The sequence below is a fragment of the Symphalangus syndactylus genome, chromosome 20 (assembly GCF_028878055.3).
Source record: "Symphalangus syndactylus isolate Jambi chromosome 20, NHGRI_mSymSyn1-v2.1_pri, whole genome shotgun sequence".
Lineage (NCBI taxonomy): Eukaryota > Metazoa > Chordata > Mammalia > Primates > Hylobatidae > Symphalangus > Symphalangus syndactylus.
Genome location: NC_072442.2, coordinates 45,643,453 through 45,668,659, shown reverse-complemented (window position 1 = coordinate 45,668,659; position 25,207 = coordinate 45,643,453). Strand labels below are relative to the sequence as shown.

Sequence of the window (25,207 nt, the reverse complement as noted above, 5' to 3'; positions counted from 1 at the left end):
CCAAGATTATCCAGCAAGTAAGTGTCCCCTGTCCCCTGCCTGCAGCAGGGCCGGACTCTGCCCCTTGCCTTGTCCTGGCTCACCTAACCTCCAGTTAATTGTGTGAACCAGAAGAGGACCAGGGCAAGACCTGGCTTATAGTACACAAGAGGCTCCCCTGATGGCTCCTGGGGAGCCAAAACCTCTGTTAAAATACACATCCCAGTAGGAGAGGAAGAGACCCTTATGCTGTAAGCCATCCTTTATTTTTTTGTTTTTATTTATCATGGGTAGTGGAGATGGCAAGAGTACTCCATATTTCTTGGTTTTACAATGACCAGCACCTCCACATAATTTTCTGGTTTTAACCTCACCAAACCAGCAATGCTATTCTATTGTGTAGGGGTCAGTTGGGGTCCAAGGAGGTGAATGAGTTTGGGCCAAGTCAACTAGGTATTAAATAGTAACCCTTATCCTGATGGCAAGTCTGATGAGGGAGTTTTGCCTCCCCCTTGTCTTACATGCCCCAAACCTGCTCATAGTCCCAGTGTGGGAATAGATGTACTGAAGATTTACTGAAAGTAATGAGCACCTGGCTCTTTGCAGCCTTCACCTATTTGGTTCTAATCAAATGTATAAAAGTTATCCCTTACATATGCTGGGGACGTTGGAAGGCTTTCATACCTAATGCTCTCCTAGGTGAGTAGGAAGGGCAGGATATCGGCCCCATTTTATGGATGAGGAAACCAACACTCAGAGGGCTGAAGTGACTCGCAGTCTCAGCACTAGTTAGTGACTGAGCCAAAACTGGAAATTCTTCAACTCCCACAACCTCCGGTGTTGGACATCAGCACGAAGTGGGCCCACCAGAATCCAGGCAGCGGGCAGCGGTGTACTATGGAGGCAGTGCACCCCACCGCTGCCGTAAGGGGCCGACCTTCATACGCAATCATCAGGCATCATGCTTCTGACACTGTCAAAGCCAAGCGGATGGAATTGCCATTCTTGGCGTCCGCCGGCTTTGCCACATCAAGGCTGTCCTTTAAGTTCATCTTGGGATGGTCCCGCAGCGGAAAGAGACGCTGGACAGCGGTTGACAATCCCCTCTTGACAAACGGATGTGAATTTAGCCTACAGAAAAAACAGGTTTAAACGCCTGTTGGATGTCTGGTTGCTGTAACTGGTGCTAAGCCTAGCCCCGGGGCCCACAGAGACTGGCTGTGGCCCCACGTATCCCAACCCTGCGTTGGTTTCTGGACGCTACTCTCGTGAGTCCTGCCCCGGAGACACCTCCTGGGAACCTCTAGCCGACAGGAAGAGGAAGTGCGCAAGCGCACTGTGAACGGCTCGCGCAACACTTTGTTACTTAGGAAACAGCCAATCAGCGATCCGGATGCTGACCAATAGGAAGCACGGTTCGGCCCGCCCGGCTAATTTGAACCCGAGGCGCCGGATGGAGGTTGGCGCGGGCAGGGGAGGGTGTGGGGCGCGCTCTCCTGGGGTGGGTACTCCTGTCTGTGGTGTGGCTGTGGGACCCGCGAGCAAGCAGCGACGCCAGCGGCGGAGAACCGACGAAAGGTAAGCCCTGGCCCACGGCGAAGCCGACCGCGCGAACGCCTGCTTTCAGGTCTCGGACGCGCAGACCCACCTGCTCCGGGCGGGGGCCTGTGCCGGGCCTCTTGTGCTGGACGTCAAGGTGCGGCGCGGAGAACGAGCTTTGTTGCCGCCCTGGCAGGCTCTGCATGGACCCCTTTAAACTGGGCGGGAAGTGGAGCTCTTCCTTACACACCCGTACGGCTGGTCAGAACCCCTCCGCTCATCTATGCTGGACCTAGACTGGGCCTGCACATCTGCCACCAGGGCCTGGCCCTCTGTAGGTCGGCCCCGTGAAAGGTCCTCCTGCTCGCGAGTGAGGAAGAATTGGGCTCTTCTGCACACTAGAACTAAAGGCCTGGGACTCTCTGCATGTCAGTGTGGAGTAGGTGAGCCCCTCTTCACCCATCTACTGAACCGATTGCAGAGCTGCACGTGCCGGTGGCTGTAGCACGCAGTAAAATTTTTTTTTTTTTTTTTTTTTTTTTGGAGATGGAGTCTGTCTCTCTGTCTCCCAGGCTGGAGTGCAATGGCGCGATCTTGGCTCACTGCAACCTCCGCCTCCCGGGTTCAAGCGATTCTCCTACCTCAGCCTTCCGAGTAGCTGGGACTAAAGGCGCCCACCACCACACTCAGCTAATTTTTGTCTTTTTAGTAGAGACAGGGTTGGCCGGGCTGGTCTCGAACTTCTGACTTCAGGCGATCCGCCGCCTCGGCCTCCTAAAGTGCTGGGATTACAGATGTGAGCCACCGCGCCTGGCCAGATGTTTGATTGAATGAAGGAACAAGTGAAAGAACATTTATATGACAGAAGACCAGGCCTCTGTTACTGCTCCTAGGATGCATCTCCCCTTAGCTTTGACCTTTTAGGGAACTAAAGTGACATGGAAAAGATTAAGCCTGGTCTGTGCCACAGAATTTAAGGGATTTTACTGAAGACACTGGTTCCTCCATCGTCATGGGAAAATGCCATATGTCATATAATTCTAACAGTAATACTAATATCTATTGAGCACTTACCAGGTTTGAATGAACTCATTTAATCTTCACAAATATATGGGGTAGATACTAGTATTATTTACAATTTACAGGTTGGAAAACTGAGGCTCAGAGAAGTTAAGCCTAGTTTAGAGGAGAACATCTCAATGTTATATTGCTTTCTCCAATCTTCTCCCTATTCTATTTCTTCCCCAGTCACTGCATCCCATGCTTCAAAAAGTACAAAGGTATCCAGTCATTCTCTGCCTATTTCATTGTTGAATTTCCCTACACCTAGAGAGTTATTTTAAGATGTTGGTCTTTATATTATCTAACCGAATTCCATTTATACCTGTTCAAAAAAGTATACATGTATACTGTTGCAAAAAAATAAAATAGAAGTTAAAAAAAGTATACATGTAGCATATTTTATAAATTTATAAATTGTTTTTCTACCTGGCCACAAAACAAATCTAAACAATTATCAGAGTATTGCATAAAACATAATCTCTTAACACAAGCAATTAAGTTATAAATACCACGTTTACAATTTTTTTTTTGGAAGTAGAGACAAGTTCTCCCTATGTTGCCCAGGCTGGTCTTGAACTCCTGACCTCAAGCTATTCTCCTACCTCAGCTTCCCAAAGTCCTGGGATTACAGGCATGAGCCACTGTGCCCAGCTCATGTTTGTTTGTTTGTTTGTTTGTTTTCCTGAGACAGAATTTCACTCTTGTTGCCCAGGCTAGAGTGCAATGGTACCACCTCAGCTCACTGCAGCCTCCGCCTCCCAGATTCAAGCAACTCTCCTGCCTCAGCCTCCGGAGTAGCTGGCATTACAGGCACCTGCCACCGCACCCGGCTAATTTTTTGTATTTTTAGTAGAGATGGGGTTTCACCATGTTGGCCAGGCTGGTCTCAAACTCCTGACGTCAGGTGATCCACCCGCCTCGGTCTCCCAAAGTGCTGAGATTACAGGCATGAGCCACCATGCCCGGCCTGAAATTTTTTAAAAATACACTTAAGTCAGTTAATAGGAAATCATAATTGTAATTAAAAGATAATTAACATGGAGTGATTATAAAAATACTATTTATAAAACTTGTGGGGTGCAGTTAAAGCGATACTTAGAGGGCAATTTATAGTCTTAAATGCTTATATTAGAACATTTTGTTTAAGAAGCTGAAAGTTAATGAGGCAAATATCAAACTTTAGTAAGACAGAACAGCAGAGAACATATGTAGAATAGAAAAGAAGATAAGACTGGGTGGGCATGGTGGCTCACACCTGTAATTCCAGCATTTTGGGAAACCAAGGCGGGTGGACAGCTTGAGCCCAGGAGTTCAAGACCAGCCTGGGCAATATGGTGAAACCCCATCTCTATAAAAAAATTTAAAATTAGGGGGGTGTGGTGGTGTGTGTTTGTGATCCCAGCTACTCAGGAGGCTGAGGTGGGTGGTCGAGGCTGCAGTGACCCGTGATCGCGCCACTGCACTCCACCCTAGACATCAGAGTGACACTGTCTCAATAAATAAATAAATAAGCTAAAAGCAGAATCAATGAAAGAGAGTTTTATCATATAATAGAGAGGATTATTTTAGTCAAATGCTGTATCTTAGAAAAGAATAATAATTAAACCTCTGGCAATACTGATGGAGAAACAAATAAAACACACAAAAAAGATCTTAGGAGCAAAAATAGGGACATACTTCAGTTACAGAGATTAAAAGAAAGAGAAATGGCAATGGAACATTCTTTTTGACAATGCCTTCGGAAAATTTTCTAGGAAAAAACAACTTGCCAAAACTGACTCAAGAAGTTATGGAAATTTTGACTAGATCTAGGACTATTCCATTGAGGAATTCAATTTTCCATAGAGGAAATTGAGTTAGTTTAAAATGTATCTTCACAGGCATGAAAAACCTATACCAAATTCCACCAGAATCTTACAGGCAATTGAAAAAGATGATTCTACTTTACACAAACTCTCCCTATAAAAAAGAGAAAACATGTTGAGTCTATTTTATGATATCAAAAATGACACAAAGAAAATTACAAGTCAGGCCAGGTGCGGTGGCTCACGCCTGTAATCCCAGCACCAGCACTTTGGGAGGCCAAGGCAGGTAGATCACCTGAGGTCAAGAGTGTGAGACCAGCCTGACCGACATGGTGAAACACCATCTCTACTAAAAATACAAAAAATAGCCGGGCGTGGTGGCAGGCACCTGTAATCCCAGCTACTCGGGAGACTGAGGCAGGAGAATCACTTGGACCAGGGAGGCGGAGGTTGCAGTGAGCTGAGACCGTGCCATTGCACTCCAGGCTGCTGGGCAACAAGAGCAAAACTCCATCTCAAAAAAGAAAAAAAAAATTACAAGTCAATCTGTTTCGTTAATGTAGTTGCAAAAATCTTAATAAAATATTAGCAATCAGAAGCCAGTTATGTATTTAAAAACTAGATTATGGGCCGGGCGCGGTGGCTCACGCTTGTAATCCCAGCACTTTGGGAGGCCGAGGCAGGCGGATTACGAGGTCAGGAGATCGAGACCACGGTGAAACCCCGTCTCTACTAAAAATACAAAAAAAAAAATTAGCCGGGCGTGGTGGCGGGCGCCTGTAGTCCCAGCTACTCGGGAGGCTGAGGCAGGAGAATGGCGTGAACCCGGGAGGTGGAGCTTGCAGTGAGCCGAGATTGCGCCACTGTACTCCAGCCTGGGCGACAGAGCGAGACTCCGTCTCAAAAAAAAAAAAAACTAGATTATGACCAAGTTGAATTTATCCCAAGAATGCAAGAATGGTTTAACATTGGAAAATCTATTAATACAATTTACACTTTTAGAGATTTAAAGAGCAAACATATCTCATTAGGCACAGAAATACAATTCAATAGGAGCAGTGGTGACTCACTCCTATAATCCCAGCACTTTGGGAGGCTGAGGTGGGAGGATTGCTTGAGCCCAGGAGTTCAAGATCTGCCTGGGCAGCATAGTGAGACACCATCTCTACAAATAATTTAAAAATTAGCCAGGGATGGTGGCACACCTGTGGTCTCAGCTACTGGGGAGGTAGGTGACGTGATGAAGTGGGAAAATGGCTTGAGCCCAGGAGTTTGAGGCTGCTGTGAGCGGTAATCCCATCACTGCATTCCAGCCTGGACAACAACATGAGACCTGGTCTAAAAAAATAAAAAAGGAAAAGAAAAAGAAAATAGAGGCCGGGCGCGGTGGCTCACGCTTGTAATCCCAGCACTTTGGGAGGCCGAGGTGGGCGAATCACGAGGTCAGGAGATCGAGACCACGGTGAAACCCCGTCTCTACTAAAAATATAAAAAAAATTAGCCGGGCGTGGTGGCGGGCGCCTGTAGTCCCAGCTACTCGGAGAGGCTGAGGCAGGAGAATGGCGTGAACCGGGGAGGCGGAGCTTGCAGTGAGCCAAGATTGCGCCACTGAACTCCAGCCTGGGTGACAGAGCGAGACTCTGTCTCAAAAAAAAAAAAAAAAAAAAAGAATTCAATAAAGTTCAATATCCATTCATGACTTTTAAATATATATAGGTAAACTAGAAATGGAGACAAATTTCCTTAAACCAACAAAGTGTGAAATAGTAGAAGCATTCTTTATAAAATCAGGAAAGGGACGAGGATACTCACTATTACTGCTTTTATTCAATATTGTGCTGGAGGTCCGAACCAGAAATGTAAGACAAGAAAAATAAATAAAAATAAAATAAGATTAGGAAGAAACTAACAACACTATCATCAATTACAGCCTTATGATTGTCTATTTAAAAAAACAAAAGAGGCTTGGCGTGGTGGCCCACGCCTGTAATCCCAGCACTTTGGGAGGCCGAGGCGGGCGGATCACAAGGTCGGGAGATCCAGAACATCTTGGCTAACACGGTGAAACCCCGCCTCTGCTAAAAAATTAGCTGGGCGTGGTGGTGGGCGCCTGTGGTCCCAGCTACTCGGGAGGCTGAGGCAGGAGAATGGCGTGAACCCGGGAGGCGGAGCTTGCAGTGAGCCGAGATCAAACCACTGCACTCCAGCCTGGTCGACAGAGCGAGACTCCGTCTCAAAAAAAACAAAACAAAAGAACACAATTTCATCCTCTGCATGACCACATGTAGGAAGAACCAGTGGACCGGGGGTGCTGTTCTTTTGTGGATACCCAGGTGAGGGGGAGATGGGAGCTACCCAAGCCCAATTGCAGGGCAGAACAGCCTAAGGATGGGGTAGTGCCCCTGGTGACAGAAGAAGGTCAAGTTCTAGCCTTGCTACTTCACATTTGGGAGACAAGTTCCTGTGCCTCCTGTTCCTTTTGTACGGTAGGGATATAACAATTGTTGTGAAAGTTAAACACCGTTTGTAAAGCACTTAGCATAGTGTCTAATTCATAGTAAGCACTGAGTAAATGTTAGCTGTAATAATAATTATTTTTAGATTTTTGGATTCAGACTCTGCTCTTCTCTGGCCCTTATTTATTCATAGGACAAATTCAGCATCTGCTGCATGCTGGGCCGGGTGCCCAGGCACCTGGGGTACATAGACTATGTCAGAAGAAGGTCCTGCTCTTGAGATTTAAGGACAAAAAAACAAGTGTATTAGGGTTGTGAAGGAGAGATGAAGGGGGCTACAGCATCGCCTGTAAAAATAGGACATCCAGGGGCTGGGCTTCTTCCCCTACCCCCTCACCCCTACTACCTTCTTCAGCTTCTAGTGTCTGCAGGGAGATTCCCTCAAGTCCTCTGAAATTCTTCTCCAGGGACTTCTGAGGAGCTTGGGCTCACTGGGCCTGTCTCTACTAGGGTGGGCAGAGCAGGCCATCCCCAAAACAACAGAATCTTGGCTTCCCAGCCCCAGCCTGGCAGAGCACTAGCCTCTGGGTTTTAATGAGCTGCCCTGGGTTAGAAACAGGACGTGACTGTGGCTGGCTGAGAATCCTGAAGATCTTATTAAGGAATCATCTCCCTTGTACTTTGGGCTGAAATGCTCTTTCCAACCAAGGATCAAAGCAAACTTGACACACGTTCTCTCATTAATCTCCCCATCCCCTGGGGCGGGAGCAGATCGGTAGCTGTTTTCTCTGGTTCTCAAAGAGGGAAGCTGATGCGACATTGACCTGGTGTGGCTTGTGGAAAGACCTCCCCGTTGGTCAGATGCTGAACAGGGACCAGGACCCAGGCATCCTAGTGGCGGCTATGCCAAGTGTCATCCACACTTTGTGCCCCATGCCCCCAGCACCATCTCAGCAAGAAGGAAAACATCTCATTAGGCAAACAGACTCAGCCACACTGGCCCTCAGGAGGCGGGAGGAGAGAACTCTAAAGGTTATGAGCACTCCTTTGCCAGTGCCCTTTTTAATTTCCTGCTTAGAATGTTAGGCTGCTCTGTGGCTCCTTCTCAGCTAAAGCCCTCCCCATGGGGAGTAGGGACTGCCAGGAAATGTGGACAACCCACGCACCCTCTGCCTTCCCTTCCCCGGGTGCCAAAGTGGGGTTTCCTGGGGGTAGGTCTGTAAGAGTAGGAGACAGGAACCCTCTCTGTTGAAAATTAGGTACAGCCGGGTGCAGTGGCTCATGCCTATAATCCCAGCACTTTGGGAGGCCAAGGTGGGCAGATCACCTGAGGTCAGGAGTTCGAGACCAGCCTGGCCAACATGGTGAAACCTCTTGTTTACTAAAAATACAAAAATTACCTGGCCGTAATGGTGGGTGCCTGTAATCCCAGCTACTGGGGAGGCTGAGGTAGGAGAATTGCTTGAACCTGGGAGGCAGAGGTTGCAGTGAGCCGAGATCGTGCCACTGCACTCCAGTCTGGGCAACAGAGCGAGACTCTGTCTCAAAAAAAAAGAAAAAAAAGAAAAAGAATATTAGGTACAGTCCATATATTTGAAAGTGTTTGTAGAATACAGAATGCTAATTTCATAAAAGGAATTATAATTATACAAACATAAGGGACTATTACAATGATGTGATCATTGTAGCATAATATATAATATCACTATAAGGCAGTATAGCCCAATGTGTAGTCAGACTGCCTGGATTGGAATGGGGCTCCATCGCTCACTAGCATTGAGACCTTGGGCAAATTGCTTAACCCTCTCTGTCTCAATTTCTTCACTGAAAAATGAGTATAACAATAGTATCCATCTTGTGAGATTGCAATGGGGATAAAAGGAGATGATATGCATGAGGTGCTTTGAACAGTTCCTGACACAGTGAGCACTTAGCTAATATGCTTACTATGGCAATCTGATTGCTGGGACAGGAATAGAATTACATACATGTAAAAGGATTATGGTTGGTTGATATCTTTTTCTTGTTTTATTTGGGGACGAAGTTAAGAAGTTTAGGGATGGGGGGACAGGAGTTTCAAATCAGCTCAGTTCTGTCTCATTCTCCAAGGAAAACTTTAGCTGTTTGCTAGAGTGTCAGGTAGAAACCTCACTTTTCTTTGCTGAATGACCTTGGTATTTGTGACCCACTGGTGGAAGCTAGTCTTTACGTGGAAGGCATCCATCTCTTCATAACGCCCAGGAACAGCCCCTGTTCCTCATCCCTGTCAATATATCCCTGGAGTTGGGGTGAACTTTTCCTGGCTGCATTCCAAAATTCCATCCCTACCCTTGGTACGCTGTTTCGAAAGAGAAATGAAAAACCACGGAGAGAGGTCTGGGGAAGATATAAGAGTGAATGAGTAAATATATGTTTGGAATTATTACCAGGTCAACACTAGGAAATCTGTTGAGTCACCCTCTACATTAATAGATTAAAGGAGAAATATGTGTGATCACTTCAGCAAGTGCCAAAAAGCATTTGATAAAATTCAACATCCATTCCTACCTTCCTAATGGGCAGTGGAGGTGGGGAACTAAACATAGAAGAGCTAAAAATAGAAAGTAACTGTCATTATTTGCAAACGATATCATCATTTAATTGAAAGACTTAAGATAATCAATGACAATCTATTAGAACCAATAAGGGAGTTCAGTAATGTGTCCAGATACAAGATCTGCATTCAGAAATCAGTAGCTTTCCTATCTTCTGGAAAAAAAGGAGTTTGAAAATGTAATTTTAAAAGGAGTGGGTGGGCACAGTGCTCACGCCTGTAATCCCAGCACTTTGAGAGGCCAAGGCGGGTGGATCGCTTGAGGTCAGGAGTTGGAGACCCCACCTCTACTAAAAATACAAAAATTAGCTGGGCGTGGTGACGTGTGCCTGTAATCCCAGCTGCTTTGTAGGCTGAGGCAAGAGAACCTGGGAGGCGGAGGTTGCAGTGAGCCGAGATCGTGCCACTGCACTCCAGCCTGGGCGACAGCGAGACTCAGTCTCAAAAAAAATAAAAATAAAAGAAGGAGCCTATTCATAATATACCAAAGATCATGTAATAACTAGTAATAAACCTATCAAGAAATATATAATACCCATGTGAGGAAAATTATAAAATTCTACTAAGACTGTAAAGGTATGAATAAATGGAAAGAGATATCGGTTCCTAGGTGGGAACACTTGATATTGTAAAGATGCCAATTTTCCTCATATTAATCTATAAATTCAAAATAATCCAAATTAAAATCTTAGCAGGATTTTTCATAGAAGTTCATAAGCTGATTCTAAAATCATATGTAACACAAGATGCCTAAAAATAGCCAAGAAAAAGAGCAATGAGGTGATATATGATAAAACCACAGTAATTACAACAGTGAAGTACTGGAAAAGGAATGGACATAACGAAACAGAAGAGAAAGTCCAGAAACAAATTCATGTTTCTTTTTTTTTTTTTTTTTTTTTTTTAGATGGAGTCTCTGTCACCCAGGCTGGAGTACAATGGTGTGATCTCAGCTCACTGCAACCTCTGCCTCCCAAGTTCAAGCGATTCTCCTACCTCAGCCTCCTGAGTAGCTGGGATTACAGGCGCCCACCACCATGCCCAACTGATTTTTGTATTTTTAGTAGAGACGGGGTTTCACCACGTTGGCCAGGCTGGTCTCAAACTCCTGACCTCAGGTGATCTGCCCACCTCGGCCTCCCAAAGTGCTAGGATTACGGGCTTCACCTCCCAAAGTGCTAGGATTACAGGCATGAGCCACCACACCTGGCACAAATTCATGTTTTTTTTTTTTTTTTTTTTTTTTTTTTGAGCTGGAGTTTCACTCTTGTTGCCCAGGCTGGAGTGCAGTGATATGATCTCAGCTCACTGCAACCTCTACCTCCCAGGTTCAAGCGATTCTCCTGCCTCAGCCTCCCAAGTAGCTGGGACTACAGGCATGTGCCTCCACACCCAGCTAATTTTGTATTTTCAGTAGAGACGGGGTTTCTTCATGTTGGTCAAGCTGGTCTCGAACTGCCAACCTCAGGTGACCCGCCCACCTTGGTCTCCCAAAGTGCTGCGATTACAGGCCTGAGCCACCACACCCAGCCACAAATTCATGTTTCTATGAGACTTTAGTTATATTAAATTTGGCATTTCAAATTGGTGGAGGAAGAATGCACTATTCAATAAATGACCTTGAGGATAATTGCTTACCAATTAGAAAGAAAAGATATTTAGAAACCTCATCACACAGTTAACACACACAAAAAATTCCATCTCCATGACAACCTAAATGTAAGAAAGAAAAAGTATTAGACAGAAATACAAGAAGAGGGTTTATTACCTTGGAGAAGAAACGTCTTCTTAAGTATGACATAAAAGCTATAAAAGAAAAGATTAACATGTCTGACCATTTAAGTGTTAAAAACTTCACTATGGCCAGGGTAGGATTTTTTCCAGGAATGCATGGTTGGTTTGATACCAGGAATAATATCTAATAAATTACCATAGCAACAAAATAAGGGAGAAAAAAGCACATAAATATATTGAGAGGGCCGGGTGCGGTGGCTCACACCTGTAACCCTAGCACTTTGGGAGGCCAAGGTGGGCAGATCACCTGAGGTCAGGAGTTCGAGACCAGCCTGGCCAACATGGCAAAACCCTGTCTCTACTAAAAACACAAAAATTAGCTGGGCGTGCTGGCGGGCACCTGTAATCCCAGCTACTGGGGAGGCTGAGGGAAGAGAATTGCTTGAACCTGGGAGGCAGAGGTTGCAGTGAGCTGAGATCGCGCCATCACACCCCAGCCTGGGCAACAAGAGTGAAACTCCATCTCAAAAAAAAAGTGTGTGTGTGTGTGTGTGTGTGTGTGTGTGTAGATGCTGAAAGAGCATTGATAAAATTCTAGACTTTTCTAATAATAACCCCAAGTAAAACAAGAATGGAAGAAATTGCTAATGTGATAAAGACTACTTGTATAAAACTAATGTCTAAATAGGGAAGCACTAAAGCCATTTCCTTTAGAATCAGAAACAAAACAAGAATGCACATTATCATAATTATTCAACATTGTTTTAGAAATTCTAGAGACTGCAATAGACAAGAAATGAAATATTGGGTATGAATATGGAGAAGAAAAGGTAAAAATTTTTTCCCTTCTGATACATAATTGTATACTTAGAAAACCCAATAAGTTCTAATAAAAATAAATGAAATTAATAAGAGAGTTTGGGGGTGGTAGATATCGTGTGAATATATAAAATTAGTTGTGTTCCTCCATACTAGTAATTATCAGCTGGAAACGTAAATGGAGAAAAGTGTTCCATTCACAGGAGCAATTAAGTACATAAAATACCTGAGAAATATATTAAAAGGACAATTACAGAACTAACTGAAGAGATAGAAAACTATAAAATCTTATTGAGGGACATAAAAAATATCTGAACAAAAAGAAAGGCAGTAGCCACAATCTTGCCTGAAAGAGTTTAATACACTTGGCTGCTAAAGGCTTATGTAAAGTAAAAAAATAAAATAAAAGGCTCAGTATAATAAATATGTAAATGTAATACAATTCAAACTGTAGCCCCAGTAGGGTTTTTGAGGGAGGAGAGGGCTCCAGGTTGGGGGTAGAATAGATAAAATTTTCTTAAAATCAAGTAGCATAATAAATGCCTGAAAATAGCCAAGAAAGCTATAGAAAAGAAAGAGTAATGAAAAGGTTCTTGCCTTACTAGCTGGAAAGCATACTGTAAAGTAATATCATGGAAACAGTGTGGCACTGGCCCAAGAATAGACAGAGATACATGAGGGTTATGAAAGGTAAGAAAAAAAAAAAGAATAGACAAATGGATTCGTGGAACATACTAGAAAGCCCAGTAAGAGGCCTCCAACAACAGTCATTTGAGGCCTGGCACGGTGGCTCATGCCTGTAATCCCAACACTTTGGGAGGCTGAGGCGGGCGAATCATGAGGTCAGGAGTTCGAGACCAGCCTGACCAACATGGTGAAACCCCATCTCTACTAAAAATACAAAAAAAAAATTAGCCAGGCATGGTGGCAAGCGCCTGTAATCCCAGCTACTCAGGAGGCTGAGGCAGGGGAATCGCTTGAACCTGGGAGGCGGAGGTTGCAATGAGCCGAGATCATGCCATTGCACTCTAGCCTGGGCGACAGAGCAAGAGTCCGTCTCAAAAAAAAAAAAAAAAAAAAAAAAAAATATATATATATATATATATATATATATATAGTCATTTGAGTATGACAAAGATGGTATTTCAAGTGAGAAAGAGATATAATTGGTTTTAGCACCGATATTTTTACTCTCTTGAGGCATAAAACAGAGACCAGTCATTGGGAATGGGTGGAGGGGACCTTGGAGTGCTGAGGGGGCACCTGGTCAGGCCTGGGGTGTGATTGGTCCTCAGCTCCACCATGTCTCGCCCAGGTGTTGCCACAGTGATGGCAGTGGAGGACAGCACGCTGCAAGTGGTGGTACGGGTGCGGCCCCCCACCCCTCGGGAGCTGGACAGTCAGCGGCGGCCAGTGGTTCAGGTGGTGGATGAGCGGGTGCTGGTGTTTAACCCTGAGGAGCCCGATGGAGGGTTCCCTGGCCTGAAATGGGGTGGCACCCATGATGGCCCCAAGAAGAAGGGCAAAGACCTGACGTTTGTCTTTGACCGGGTCTTTGGCGAGGCGGCCACCCAACAGGACGTGTTCCAGCACACCACACACAGCATCCTGGACAGCTTCCTCCAGGGCTACAACTGTTCAGGTGAGAACTTCAGCCCTGCCGGGCAGTGGCCTGGCCTCCCTGCCTCCTCCTAAGGGAGGGATTTCATATGTCTTCTGGCATGTGCCTGCCTCCCCCAAGCAGGGCACGATTTACTAAGGAGTTTTGTACAATGTCCCATCATGCTCTGTGGGACCCTCATTCATTCATTCAGTCTATGGGGAGGCACTCTACTGGGCCCAGAGCAGCAACAGCAAATCAGACAGGACAGTTCCTGTCCACTTGGTGCTCACAGTCTAGAGGGGAGAAGACACCACTCACAGATCACAGCCACAGTGTGTGGGGATAAACCAGGGTAAGTGGTAAAAGGGAGATAACTGTGGGCCTTCAACACTAAAAGCTGCCTCGCCTACAGAAGGAACGCATAGCCCGCACCCATAGTGGAGATCCGGTCATCCCAAATCCACTGGCCTATGGGGGAGCAGAACAAACACACAGAGAACTCCAACCCTGCAGTGGGAACATGGAGGGTGCGATTGGTGGGAGCAGTGGAACACGGAACACAGGAGGAAAAGGAAAGGGGCTTGAGGGAGGAGGGAAGGGCTGAGCTGGGTGGCAAGGCACTGGGGTCCTCCTCCTTACTCTGTCCTCTGCAGTGTTTGCCTACGGGGCCACCGGGGCTGGGAAGACACACACCATGCTGGGAAGGGAGGGGGACCCTGGCATCATGTACCTGACCACCGTGGAACTGTACAGGCGCCTGGAGGCCCGCCAGCAGGAGAAGCGCTTCGAGGTGCTCATCAGCTACCAGGAGGTCGGCTGCCCCTGCCCTGGGCCTTGTTCTCACAACCACCTGGGGGGAAGTGAGCCCATGGGGTGGAGTGAGCTGGTGTGGGACAGGGTGGCGGGAAATGGAGAGCTGGTGCCCCTCAAGGAGATAGATACTGCTCAGTGAGATGCTGCACTAGAGACACCCGCCCGTTCACCCTGCTGTGGTCATGTAACACAGTCCTGGGAAGCGCCACTTCTGTGGGTGTCTCAGATACACCCAGGCCTCAGCTCCCCTGTCCAGCCACTAGGGAGAGGTTTCCTGATGGGCCACGCTCCCTCAGGCCTCTTCCTTTCTTCCTTTCTCAGGTGTATAATGAGCAGATCCATGACCTCCTGGAGCCCAAGGGGCCCCTTGCCATCCGCGAGGACCCGGACAAGGGGGTGGTGGTGCAAGGACTTTCTTTCCACCAGGTGTGGGATTGGGCTCGGGTAGGATGATCGGCCCCATGGGTCCTCGGGGCTCCCTCACAAAACCGTTTGGGGATGCCCTGGGTCCTGTGATGGTGGTAGCAGTGGTGGTGGTAGCAAGGGGGTGATGTAGGTTCTGAAGAGCAGCCCTTCCTGTTAGGGGAAAAGTCCCGATTGGGGAACCCACAGCCCCGTTCCTGGGCCTCTCCTCTATAGCCAGCCTCAGCCAAGCAGCTGCTGGAGATGCTGACCAGGGGGAACCGTAACCGCACGCAGCACCCCACTGATGCCAACGCGACTTCCTCCCGCTCCCATGCCATCTTCCAGGTGAGGTCATGGGTCAGAGCCTGAAAACCAGGGCTCCTGATGCCCATCTCCCCCTCACCCCTGCCATCTGCCTTCAGATCTTCGTGAAGCAGCAGGACCGGGTTCCAGGACTGACCCAGGCTGTCCAGGTGGCCAAGATGAGCCTGATTGACCTGGCTGGCTCAGAGCGGGCATCCAGTACCCATGCGAAGGGGGAGCGGCTGCGGGAGGGGGCCAACATCAACCGCTCTCTGCTGGCGCTCATCAATGTCCTCAACGCCTTGGCCGACGCAAAGGTAAAGCGGCACAGGCCAGCGTTCTCCCCAGGATAGCAACTGAGCACCTGAACCCAGGGCCAAAGGCCACAAGGCCCCATCCTGGGTCAGTGCTATCAGTCGCCTCACCCCACACGTGCTCACTGCCCCCCAGAGCCGCAAGACCCACGTGCCCTACCGGGACAGCAAACTGACCCGCCTGCTCAAAGACTCCCTCGGGGGCAACTGCCGCACAGTGATGATCGCTGCCATCAGCCCCTCCAGCCTGACCTACGAGGACACGTACAACACCCTCAAATATGCCGACCGGGCCAAGGAGATCAGGCTCTCGGTGCGTGCCAGCCAGGGCCGGCTTGGGCGTGGGGCAGCTCCAGCTGGGGAGCAGGAAGGGGCGGGACCCAGGCAGCTCCCACAGATCCCTGGGCCAAGTGTCCCCAAGGCAGAGTAAAGAAGTTCCTCTGGCCTGGGCATGGCGGCTCATGCCTGTAATCCCAGCCCTTTGGGAGACCGAGATGGGCAGATCACCAAAGATCAGGAGTTCGAGACCAGCCTGGGCAGCATGGTGAAACCCTGTCTCTACTAAAAATACAAAAATCTGCTGGGCATGGTGGTGGGCGCCTGTAATCCCAGCTACTTGGGAGGCTGAGGCAGAAGAATCGCTTGAACCCAGGAGGTGAAGGTTGCAGTGAGCTGAGATAATGCCACTGCACTCCAGCCTGGGCGACAGAGCTAGACTCTGTCTCAAAAAAAAAAAAAAAAGCAGTTCCTCTGTCTTCAGAGAGTTTTAGTGATAGAAGCAACACAGTCCCCATCCCTGGGTGGGAAGCCACCAGCTGAGAGGGGCAAGATGGTCTCCAAAACCAAGGGAGACGGCAGGAGGGTGGCCTCTCATTGGCCAGTGGTCTAGTTCAGACTTGTTTTTAGCAGCAGGAGCATATTTTCAGCAAAATATAAACACCAATATATGCTTTCTGCCACATGTGCTTGACCCCTCTCTTCCTCCCTCCCCCCAGGGAGCCCTGGCTCTCCTGGGACCACCGCAAGAACATCCTAACCCTGGCAAGAAGGTCTTAGTCGTGGAGTCAGGGGTCTTCTGCCCCTCGCTGTGGTCTCAGGCATGATACTGACCTTCTCTGCTGTGTCTCCCCACTTGCGAGGCTGGGTCATGGGGACGTGGGTGAGACCTAGTGCAGTGCCTGGCCGTCGGCGGTGGCTGATAAAAGCTGCTTTGAATGAACAAATAAATCTCTCTCCTGTTCCCCATCTCAGCTGAAGAGCAATGTGACCAGCCTGGACTGTCACATCAGCCAGTATGCTACCATCTGCCAACAGCTCCAGGCTGAGGTGAGGAGCCTGCCTTGGGGGCAGGCTGGAGGGTCGAGAGCCAGAGGCAGGAGCTTGAGGGTGTGGCGGGGGCTCTGTCTGCCCCTCCTCTCCTGTGCTTAGCTGGGGCTCTCAGGGGCTGGGCTGCTTCTGTTCCAGGTAGCTGCTCTGAGGAAGAAGCTCCAAGTATATGAGGGGGGAGGCCAGCCCCCACCACAGGACCTCCCAGGATCTCCCAAGTCAGGACCACCACCGCAACAGTGAGTTCCACTGCCCATTCCCACCCTCACCCTGCAGCTCAGCCAGGATGGGGAGCCAGGCCCTCTTCTCCAGTTTCTGGAGGACTAGGACTCCTTGCTTCTGCTCCAATCCCTAGGGTTAAGGGTTTGTACCCAGTGCCCGCCCAGCAACTGATTGTCACCTAGAGTGCTGTGTCCAATGAGTAAATGGCACCCCAGCCCGTAAGAGCAGGGCCTACCATTCAAGAGAAGGTGAACTTAGGGGTGTGTGTCATTGTCTCTCAAACCAGAAAACCCCTGACTCCTCCTACCTTCAGCTACTGCCCATTTGTCACCTAAGTGTCTGTCCCTTATGGACTCTGTACGACCTGGGTGCCACAGAGATCCCACCCACTCCCTGCTCTCCCACCTGGCCCACATCCTGCCTCTCAAACGCTCCTTTTCCACTTAGCCTTCCCAGCTCCCCCTTGCCACCCCACCCTCCCAGCCAGCCCTGCACCCCAGAGCTCCCTGCAGGTCCTAGAGCCTTTCAAGAGGAGAGTCTGGGGACGGAGGCCCAGGTGGAGAGGGCCATGGAAGGGAACTCTTCAGACCAGGAGCAGTCCCCAAAGGACCAGGACGAAGGCCCAGCTGAGGAGGTAGGACTTGGGGGTGTGAGACCTGGGTATCGGGAGGGCTTGGAGCCGGTGGGATATTGGAAAAAATGCCTCTCCCTGACTCAGAGTCCCTTCAGTCCCCTCTCTACGTGGATGTCTTGCACCTTAGTCATTAGGAGGATTTCAGATTCTGTGCAGGAAGAAGAAATAGTCTATCAGATCCTTGTGTGTTTGGAAGTGACCAGGATCTGGTCATTCTAGGAGCTGTCATTTCCACTCCTGCAGGAGGGAAGAATTTTAGAAGCTGTTTATAAAGATGGGGAGGCCATCCTGGCCCCTCTACCTGTGCCTTCTCCTTCCTTTTTAGGTTCCAACCCAGATGCCAGAGCAGAACCCCACACATGCACTGCCAGAGTCCCCTGGCATGACCCTGCAGCCCAAGCCAGTCATGGGCCACCTCTCAGCACAGGAACTGGATGGGGACCGTTCTAAGCAGTAGGTATCTTCTTGCTGTATTCTGGAATCAAGGTGGGAAGCAACAGGCTCAGCCTCCCTGGGGGTGGGAATTGGTGTTAAGCACATCACAAAAGCTCTGTCTCTTCATCAGCACCGTCCTTTACCTGGTTTCACCTCCTTGTTATTATCATCACCTACTCGATTAACTTATCACCTCTACGTATCCCTCTACATAGCTGACTGCCCAGCAGGAGAGGGAAGCAAAATGCCGGAGTCCATCCAGGCAGCCAGCAGGCCCTGGGTCAGGGCAGGGCGGCTGGGGCTTGCGCTTTGCTTTCCAGTCTGAGGCCAGGCTGCCCCTCCACAGCGAGGAGGGGACAGCCAAGGGAAGCTGAACGTCAGGCTGGGGAAGGCACAGCCCTCCTGAGCCAGTGTTTTTCGTGTATCTTCATCAACAGATTGATTGTGGCTATTTTTTCTCAGAAGTAAATACAAACCACTAATCAAAGCCAAAGAAAAATGGATTTTGGACCATTCTTTCTATGCTTCATAGAAAGATGCTACTAATATTTTTCTCCTTGGCCCCCCAGCTCCTAAATCCCCTGCCACTTAGCTCTGTTACTGCCATCCCGCTCTTCCCTCCCCAGCATGCTTCACGCTAGGCAGTGTATTTAAAGCTTCTGGACAGAAGGGCCTGCTTAATTTTATTTCTTGTTGGGGAGTGTCTGTTCCCGACTCAGCAAAAATGCCGCAGTCTGAATAATCAGCAGCTCATTATCTGTCTCCTGCTATCAGGTCCTGCCTGGGGCCCTGGAGAGGAAAGGATGTGCTGGTGGGATGTCTCCCTGATCTCCCAGGGAACAACCATGAGCTCCTACCGATGACCCAGGGCCCCTCTGCTAGGGGTCCCCTGTTATGAGGAGAGAGGACACCAGGGTCCTTATTTCTGCCCTGGCTTTGTGGTCTCCAACAAATTGCTTCAACCTTGGCCTTGACTGGGGATCATAGCCCCCGGTCTCCCTACTTCTTGGGGATGAAGTACTAATAAAATATGACAAATCTCCATGTTTGGAAACGTCCTAACAACTAGATCGTTGAAAATAATTTCCCTTTGATTTTAAAATTTAGAATCTTGGACCACTAGGGCACTGAGTAGATCTTAGATTTTCCAGTTCAGTGGTTTTCCAGATTTTTTTTTTAATTGTTTTTAGCTACAAAATACTTTCTTCAAATGAAATCTTACACTGAAGTCTAATGCATAGAACAGTCAAAACAGAGTTACTCTGTCCAATGGGTTTTTGAAACCTAATTTGAAAACTCCTGATTTAGACCAGCTCCCCATTTGTCAGATGGGGCACTGAAGCCTTCGTCCAGGCTCACCTAGCAAGAGGGACGGGGCCAGAGCCTGGATATTGCCCCCAAACGCCCACGCTTCACAATTGTCTAATCTTCCTTGTAATGTGTGGCTCGTGCAGATGTAGAATGAGTTTCCTCTGTGTCCATTTTAATTTATATCCTGCCTTTTTTCAAAAAGGCCTTGAGGCTGCTTTATAAAATGAGTTTGTGTTCCCTGAGCACACCCTGACTGAGGGCAGTGGAGGGGGCTTCAGAGATGTCCAGGCCGGTGGAACTACCTGAGGATAAATCATTTTCCATGGATAATTCCCACTGAGATAATTGTGTTTATTCTTTTATCATAGGTGTGCCCTACAGAAAGAAAATATGCTTTATTAGAATCTAAATTTACAGCATCAAGAATCTCATTACCCTCATAATTTCCTTTAAGTAGCCCCCCAGTGCCTGTGAAATACGCCTTGATTCACACATACTTTTTCAGGATCCCAGTCATTAAATAGAAACAGACGGAATGCATTTTTGAGGGCCTTCTTAGAACCACAATGAACATACCCTATCTTACATAATCTCCTCTTATCCTAACCAGCAAGATGGTATTATTTCCATTTTACAGGAAACAATAGTTAGCTAGACCTACAGTGCTTATTACATGTCAGGTATTCTTTAAACATTTTGTCTGTAAAGTAACTCATTCAGTCTTTCCAATAACTCTATGAGGTGGGTGCATTTGTTATCCCCATTCTAAGGTTGTGGAGAATGAGGTTAACCAGTGCATCCAAGATCACACAGCTGGGAGGTATTGGAGCCAGGATGTGAGCGGGAAACTGGCAGTCTGACTTGAGCTGGGCTCTTAACTGCCCCCTTGCACTGCCCTTAGGGTAGACGAACTCATGATTACAACGCTAGTAAGTGGCAGAGCCAAGAGGAGACTCAGACCTTCTGAGTCCAGGGCCACCTAGTGCCCTTTCCCTACTTCTCAGATCACTGTCTTTGTCATGGGGCGTGTTTAGTGGGTGACACCTCCCACCATTACCTGTGGCCATCCTGGCTGGCCTTGGCCTTCAGCAATAGCAGAGCAGAAGCCATGGCTGAGAGGGTGGTGAGTCTGGCTAGCCTGTCTGGGGCGAGGCAGGAGGGAGCCAGGGGACCAGTTCAGGCTCCTCAACCACAGCTGGAGTGATGAGGACAGGTGCATGGCATAGAGGCTCCTAGTCAGGCTGAGTCTGAGCAGGGCTGGGAATCCCCTTTCTTCTGTTCCAGGTTGGCCCTAAAGGTGCTGTGCCTGGCCCAGCGGCAGTTCTCCCTGCTCCGAGCAGCCAACCTCTTGACGCCTGACATGATCACAGAGTTTGAGACCCTACAGCAGCTGGTACAAGAGGAAAAAATTGAGCCTGGGGCAGAGGCCTCCAGGACTTCTGGCCTGGCCAGAGGGGCACCTCTGGCTCAGGAGCTGTGTTCAGAGTCAAGTGAGTCTCATCCTGCTCCCCCTTGCCTGTCTTCAAGGCCCCACTGGGGCCAAGGGGCGTCCAGGGGCCTCAGTTGCTGGGTTTTGCTGCTGTAGGAGGCTGGGCCCCTGGGATCCTAGACTTCTGCACACAGAGAGGCCCCAGGAGACCTGAGGGGTTATGGGCTCCTTCATGTCTCCAGTGTCTGGCTCCCCAAGTTCTACAAATTCTCCTTCCTTCTGTGCAGACCCTGTGCAGTCTCCTCTCCGCCCAGAGCCTCCAGGATACACTGGCCCTGTGACCCGGACCATGGCGAGGCGACTGAGTGGCCCCCTGCACACACTGGGAATCCCGCCTGGACCTAACTGCACCCCAGCCCAGGGGTCCCGATGGCCTATGGAGAAGAAGAGGAGGAGACCAAGCACCTTGGAGCCAGACAGTCCCATGGCCCCAAAGCGGGGCACCAAGCGCCAGCGCCAGTCCTTCCTGCCCTGCCTGAGGAGAGTGTCTCTGCCTGACACCCAACCTTCACAGGGGCCCAGCACCCCCAGAGGAGAAAGGGCCTCCTCCCCCTGCCATTCCCCTCGCTTTTGCCCAGCCACAGTCATCAAAAGCCGGGTGCCCCTGGGCCCTTCAGCCATGCAGAACTGCTCTACCCCACTGGCCCTGCCCACTCGAGACCTCAATGCCACCTTTGATCTCTCTGAGGAGCCTCCTTCAAAGCCCAGTTTCCATGAATGCATTGGCTGGGACAAAATTCCCCAGGAGCTGAGCAGGCTAGACCAGCCCTTCATCCCCAGGTGGGTCTTCCAGTCTTGCGCCACCCCTCCTGTCCGGAGGTCAGTGGTCAGCAAGGGACTTCTTGGTGCTGCTGAGAAGTATGGAGGACAGCCTGACTCTTGGAGCTGGGACGGTTCCTATCTTTTCCCCTTGGGTTGTGATCCGCTTTGCTCCCCAGGCCCAAGACAGCAGGATATATAGCTGCCAGGGAGGTGTCACTTCTCCTGGGGCCCCTGCCTGGTCTGTCCATGCTGCAAAGCCACCCACTCTGCTCGTTTGTAGCATGCTCATGAGTAGCTAATGGGACCCCAACTTGGAAAGAGTCAGCAGGGAACAAGAATGTACTAGGGGAGCCCAACACTACTGTTCCTCTCTTTACTCAGGCTCTTTGGCCTGGGCTGCATTCTATGTTCCACTGGGAAATAACTCTTTCTGCCACTTCCACTCCAGATTTTGGCCTCCGGCCCAGCATCTGGAATAGGAAAGGGGGTCCTTAGAAAACTCAGTGCAGTATTTTCCAGTGAGAAGATGAAGCTGTCACTCCCCCTTTCCACACATATGGCAGGGGAGGGGAACAGCAGCCTGCTCAGGACAGTCCAAGGCCAAGAACCAGTGGCAGACTGACCTGCACCTGTGGGGCAGAGGCTGGCAGGCTTTGCCCACCCACGCCCCCGCCCCTTCCACAGCCCGAGAAGCAGCTCTCGGTAACAAGCGCAGAGCCGGGCAGGTGGAAGGGTGAAATTGTTTGAACTCCAGTTCCCTGGGTGCACCAGAAACTGACATCTGGATGTCCTCCCAGAGCAGGCCTGTCACTCAGCTGTCAGCCAGGCAGAGTGAGGCAGGGAGAGGAATCCACCTCTTTGTAGAAGAAACCTCAGAGGTCATCTTGTCCAACCACCCTCCCCCATGCCCGAGCTGGGGGCTGGAGGGAGGAAGTGACGGGCCCTGCTTCTGGTTCCCTGCTGATCAGCCTCCTTCCCCTTCCTCCCTCCCCAGGGTACCCGTGCCCCTGTTCACCATGAAGGGCCCCAAGCCAACATCTTCCCTCCCTGGGACCTCTGCCTGCAAGAAGAAGCGCGTTGTGAGGTGAGGTTTGGGAGGTGTCAGCTGTCTGGGAGAAGGAGTTCGCTCTCGCTAGGGCAGTAGACACCTGGGCCGACTCTGGGCCCCCAGTGTCTCTGTCTCTGCATCCCCGGAGCAAGCAGCTGAGGTCCTGTGAGCAGGGCCCGAATCTAGTTCTCCAGTTGAGGTTTCCTTGGCGCTTGCTATCCCAGGATCACCCCAGAGCTGATCCATGAGGGCGGCTCTCAGCACCCATTTATCCATGAGGGAGATGTTGCACACCATTAATCCAGCAAAGGGATTCTCCATCCTCACTGCTACTTCCCTCTCGTGTCCCCAACCCTACACACTGCCTCTCCCGCCCTTAGATCCAGCTCTGGAAGCTCCTGCTGGTGCCCAGCATCCTTTGCTCTCAGGGCTTAGTGTCGAGTACTTACATGCCCCACTCAATGCACACCCATAGGCCAGAGACAGGGCCGCAACCTTCCACCCTCCCTCCTTTCCTCCCTCAGTTCCTCAGTCTCCCGTGGCCGCAGCCGCATCGCCTGCCTCCCCAGCAGCACTTGGAAGAGGCCAGCTGGGCCCCTTGTACTCCCAGGTGACTGGCACTAGGGACAGGGATAGCCTGGGCCATGGGGGCCGATGAAGACAAGAAGCAGGAGGGGACGGGGGAGCTGAGACCCAGAAGAAAGGAGGGCCTAGGGTATTGCCAGGCATCTCAGGGACGCTGCTGATGAGACAGGTGGGAGGTAGGCTGGAGGACGGGGACAGAGCCTTACTTTCCTTCCTCGCTGCACTCCCCACCACCCATCCAACTGGCCTGCAGAGTTGCCCTTGAGTCCCCTGTGCCCTAGCAACCGGAGGAGTGGAAAGGACCTCATCAAGGTGGGGAGAGCTCTCTCAGCAGGGAACGGCATCACCAAGGTGTCCTGATCGCCAGAATGTCCTGACCACCAAGGTGTCCTAACCTACCGGCCCCTCTATGCTGGATACCCCTCTTGGACCTGTAGCCACCTGCACCAGGAGCTGGATCTGCCTTCCTTACCTGGGAGCAATTAGTGCCAACACACCTTTGCTGTATTAACATCCCTCCCCAGACATCCATCCTGCTACTCACCCTCTGTTAATCTCCTGTTACACTCAGCTTCTTGGCATGTACATATTCATTTGTGAGTGTTAACATGCTGCTGTTTTTTGTTTTTCGGTGTTTTTTTTTTTTTTTTTTTTTTTGAGATGGAGTCTTACTCTGTCACCCAGGCTGGAGTGCAGTGGTACGATCTCGGCTCACTGCAACCTCCGCCTCCTGGGTTCAAGTAATTCTCCTGCCTCAGCTTTCCAAGTAGCTGGGATTACAGGCGCCCGCCACCACACCCAGCTAATTTTCGTCTTTTTAATAGAGAGGGGGTTTTTCCATGTTGGCCAGGCTGGTCTTGAACTCCTGACCTCAGGTGATCCGCCTGCCTCAGCTTCCCAAAGTGCTGAGATTACAGGCGTAAGCCACCGCACCTGGCCTGTGTTGCTGTTTTAAAGGTGCTGCCATGTTCCCCCCTCTTTTTTTTTTTTTTGAGACGGAGTCTCGCTCTGTCGCCCAGGCTGGAGTGCAGTGGTGGCGATCTCGGCTCACTGCAAGCTCCGCCTCCCAGGTTCACGCCATTCTCCTGCCTCAGCCTCCCGAGTAGCTGGGACTACAGGTGCCCACTACCACGCCTGGCTAATTTTTTGTATTTTTAGTAGAGACGGGGTTTCACCATGTTAGCCAGGCTGGTCTCGATCTCCCGACCTCGTGATCCACCCACCTCAGCCTCCCAAAGTGCTGGGATTACAGGCGTGAGCCACCGCGCCCGGCCTCCCCTCTCATTTTTGATGCCCTCTGTGCAGGCAGATGGCTCTTGGGCTCTTTTCCCCACCTGTCTCTAACACAGGCCCCACGGTGATGGCCACAGGCAGTGGAGGAGGAATGAGGATGGGTTGGGGAGTGGGAAGTCGCAGCTCGGCTCTTCCTGGTTTCCGAGAGGGACATCTTCATCCCTACTCCCCTCAGTCCCCAACCACAGTCCTGGTGAAGATGTGGATGATAATGGTGCCTTGATTTCCAAATGAAGACAGCTTTATTGTTTCACTCTATTGTACATAGGATACACGTTCAGTGTAAAATAAAGTGTAAAGAAAGGGGAATTCAGCCTTAATGCTGCACCTGGATATAAATGCTAATGATACTTGGGTTTATAGCCTTCTGATCCTTTATTTCTACATATGTATATAGATATATACATATATTTTTGGTATAACAATAAACCGTCTCCATCCTTGGTGTGTGTGTCTCTCTGTACACCTAGATAGGATAGCAACACCTTCCCTTTCTCACCTTCCTACTCTTAAGACCTCAGGAAACTTCTGAGTATATACAGAAAATAGTTCTCACTCTGCATCCTCCTGGAGCCTGAGGTCTGAGCCTGGCTCTTCACTCCACAGCCCAATACGCCCGAAAGGGCCTCCTCTTCTCCGTGGGTTTGGGAGTAATTGCACCTGGAGGTCTGTTCCAC

At 49.7% G+C, this 25,207-nt stretch overlaps 1 protein-coding gene across 7 annotated transcripts; it reads left to right on the top strand.

Annotated features, from left to right (window-relative positions):
* Positions 1 to 1,416: 1,416 nt before the first annotated feature.
* Positions 1,417 to 24,974, top strand: KIF18B (kinesin family member 18B). 7 transcript variants are annotated; one of them, XM_063629229.1, is made up of 17 exons: positions 1,417 to 1,557; positions 1,715 to 1,961; positions 13,303 to 13,629; positions 14,244 to 14,401; positions 14,725 to 14,829; positions 15,043 to 15,153; positions 15,231 to 15,428; positions 15,562 to 15,738; positions 16,677 to 16,751; positions 16,890 to 16,990; positions 17,421 to 17,607; positions 17,933 to 18,060; positions 20,638 to 20,843; positions 21,070 to 21,622; positions 22,599 to 22,688; positions 23,177 to 23,262; positions 23,491 to 24,974. In XM_063629229.1, exons 2-17 carry the CDS (start codon positions 1,802 to 1,804, stop codon positions 23,595 to 23,597), a joined length of 2,769 nt encoding a protein of 922 aa, XP_063485299.1. In that variant the 5' UTR covers positions 1,417 to 1,557; positions 1,715 to 1,801; the 3' UTR covers positions 23,598 to 24,974. The 7 variants fall into 7 exon arrangements, with proteins under 7 accessions (XP_063485299.1, XP_055113681.2, XP_063485303.1 ...); XM_063629230.1 differs by having other exon boundaries at positions 1,431 to 1,557; positions 17,457 to 17,607; XM_055257706.2 differs by lacking the exon at positions 1,715 to 1,961 and having other exon boundaries at positions 1,422 to 1,557.
* The last annotated feature ends 233 nt before the right edge of the window (positions 24,975 to 25,207 follow it).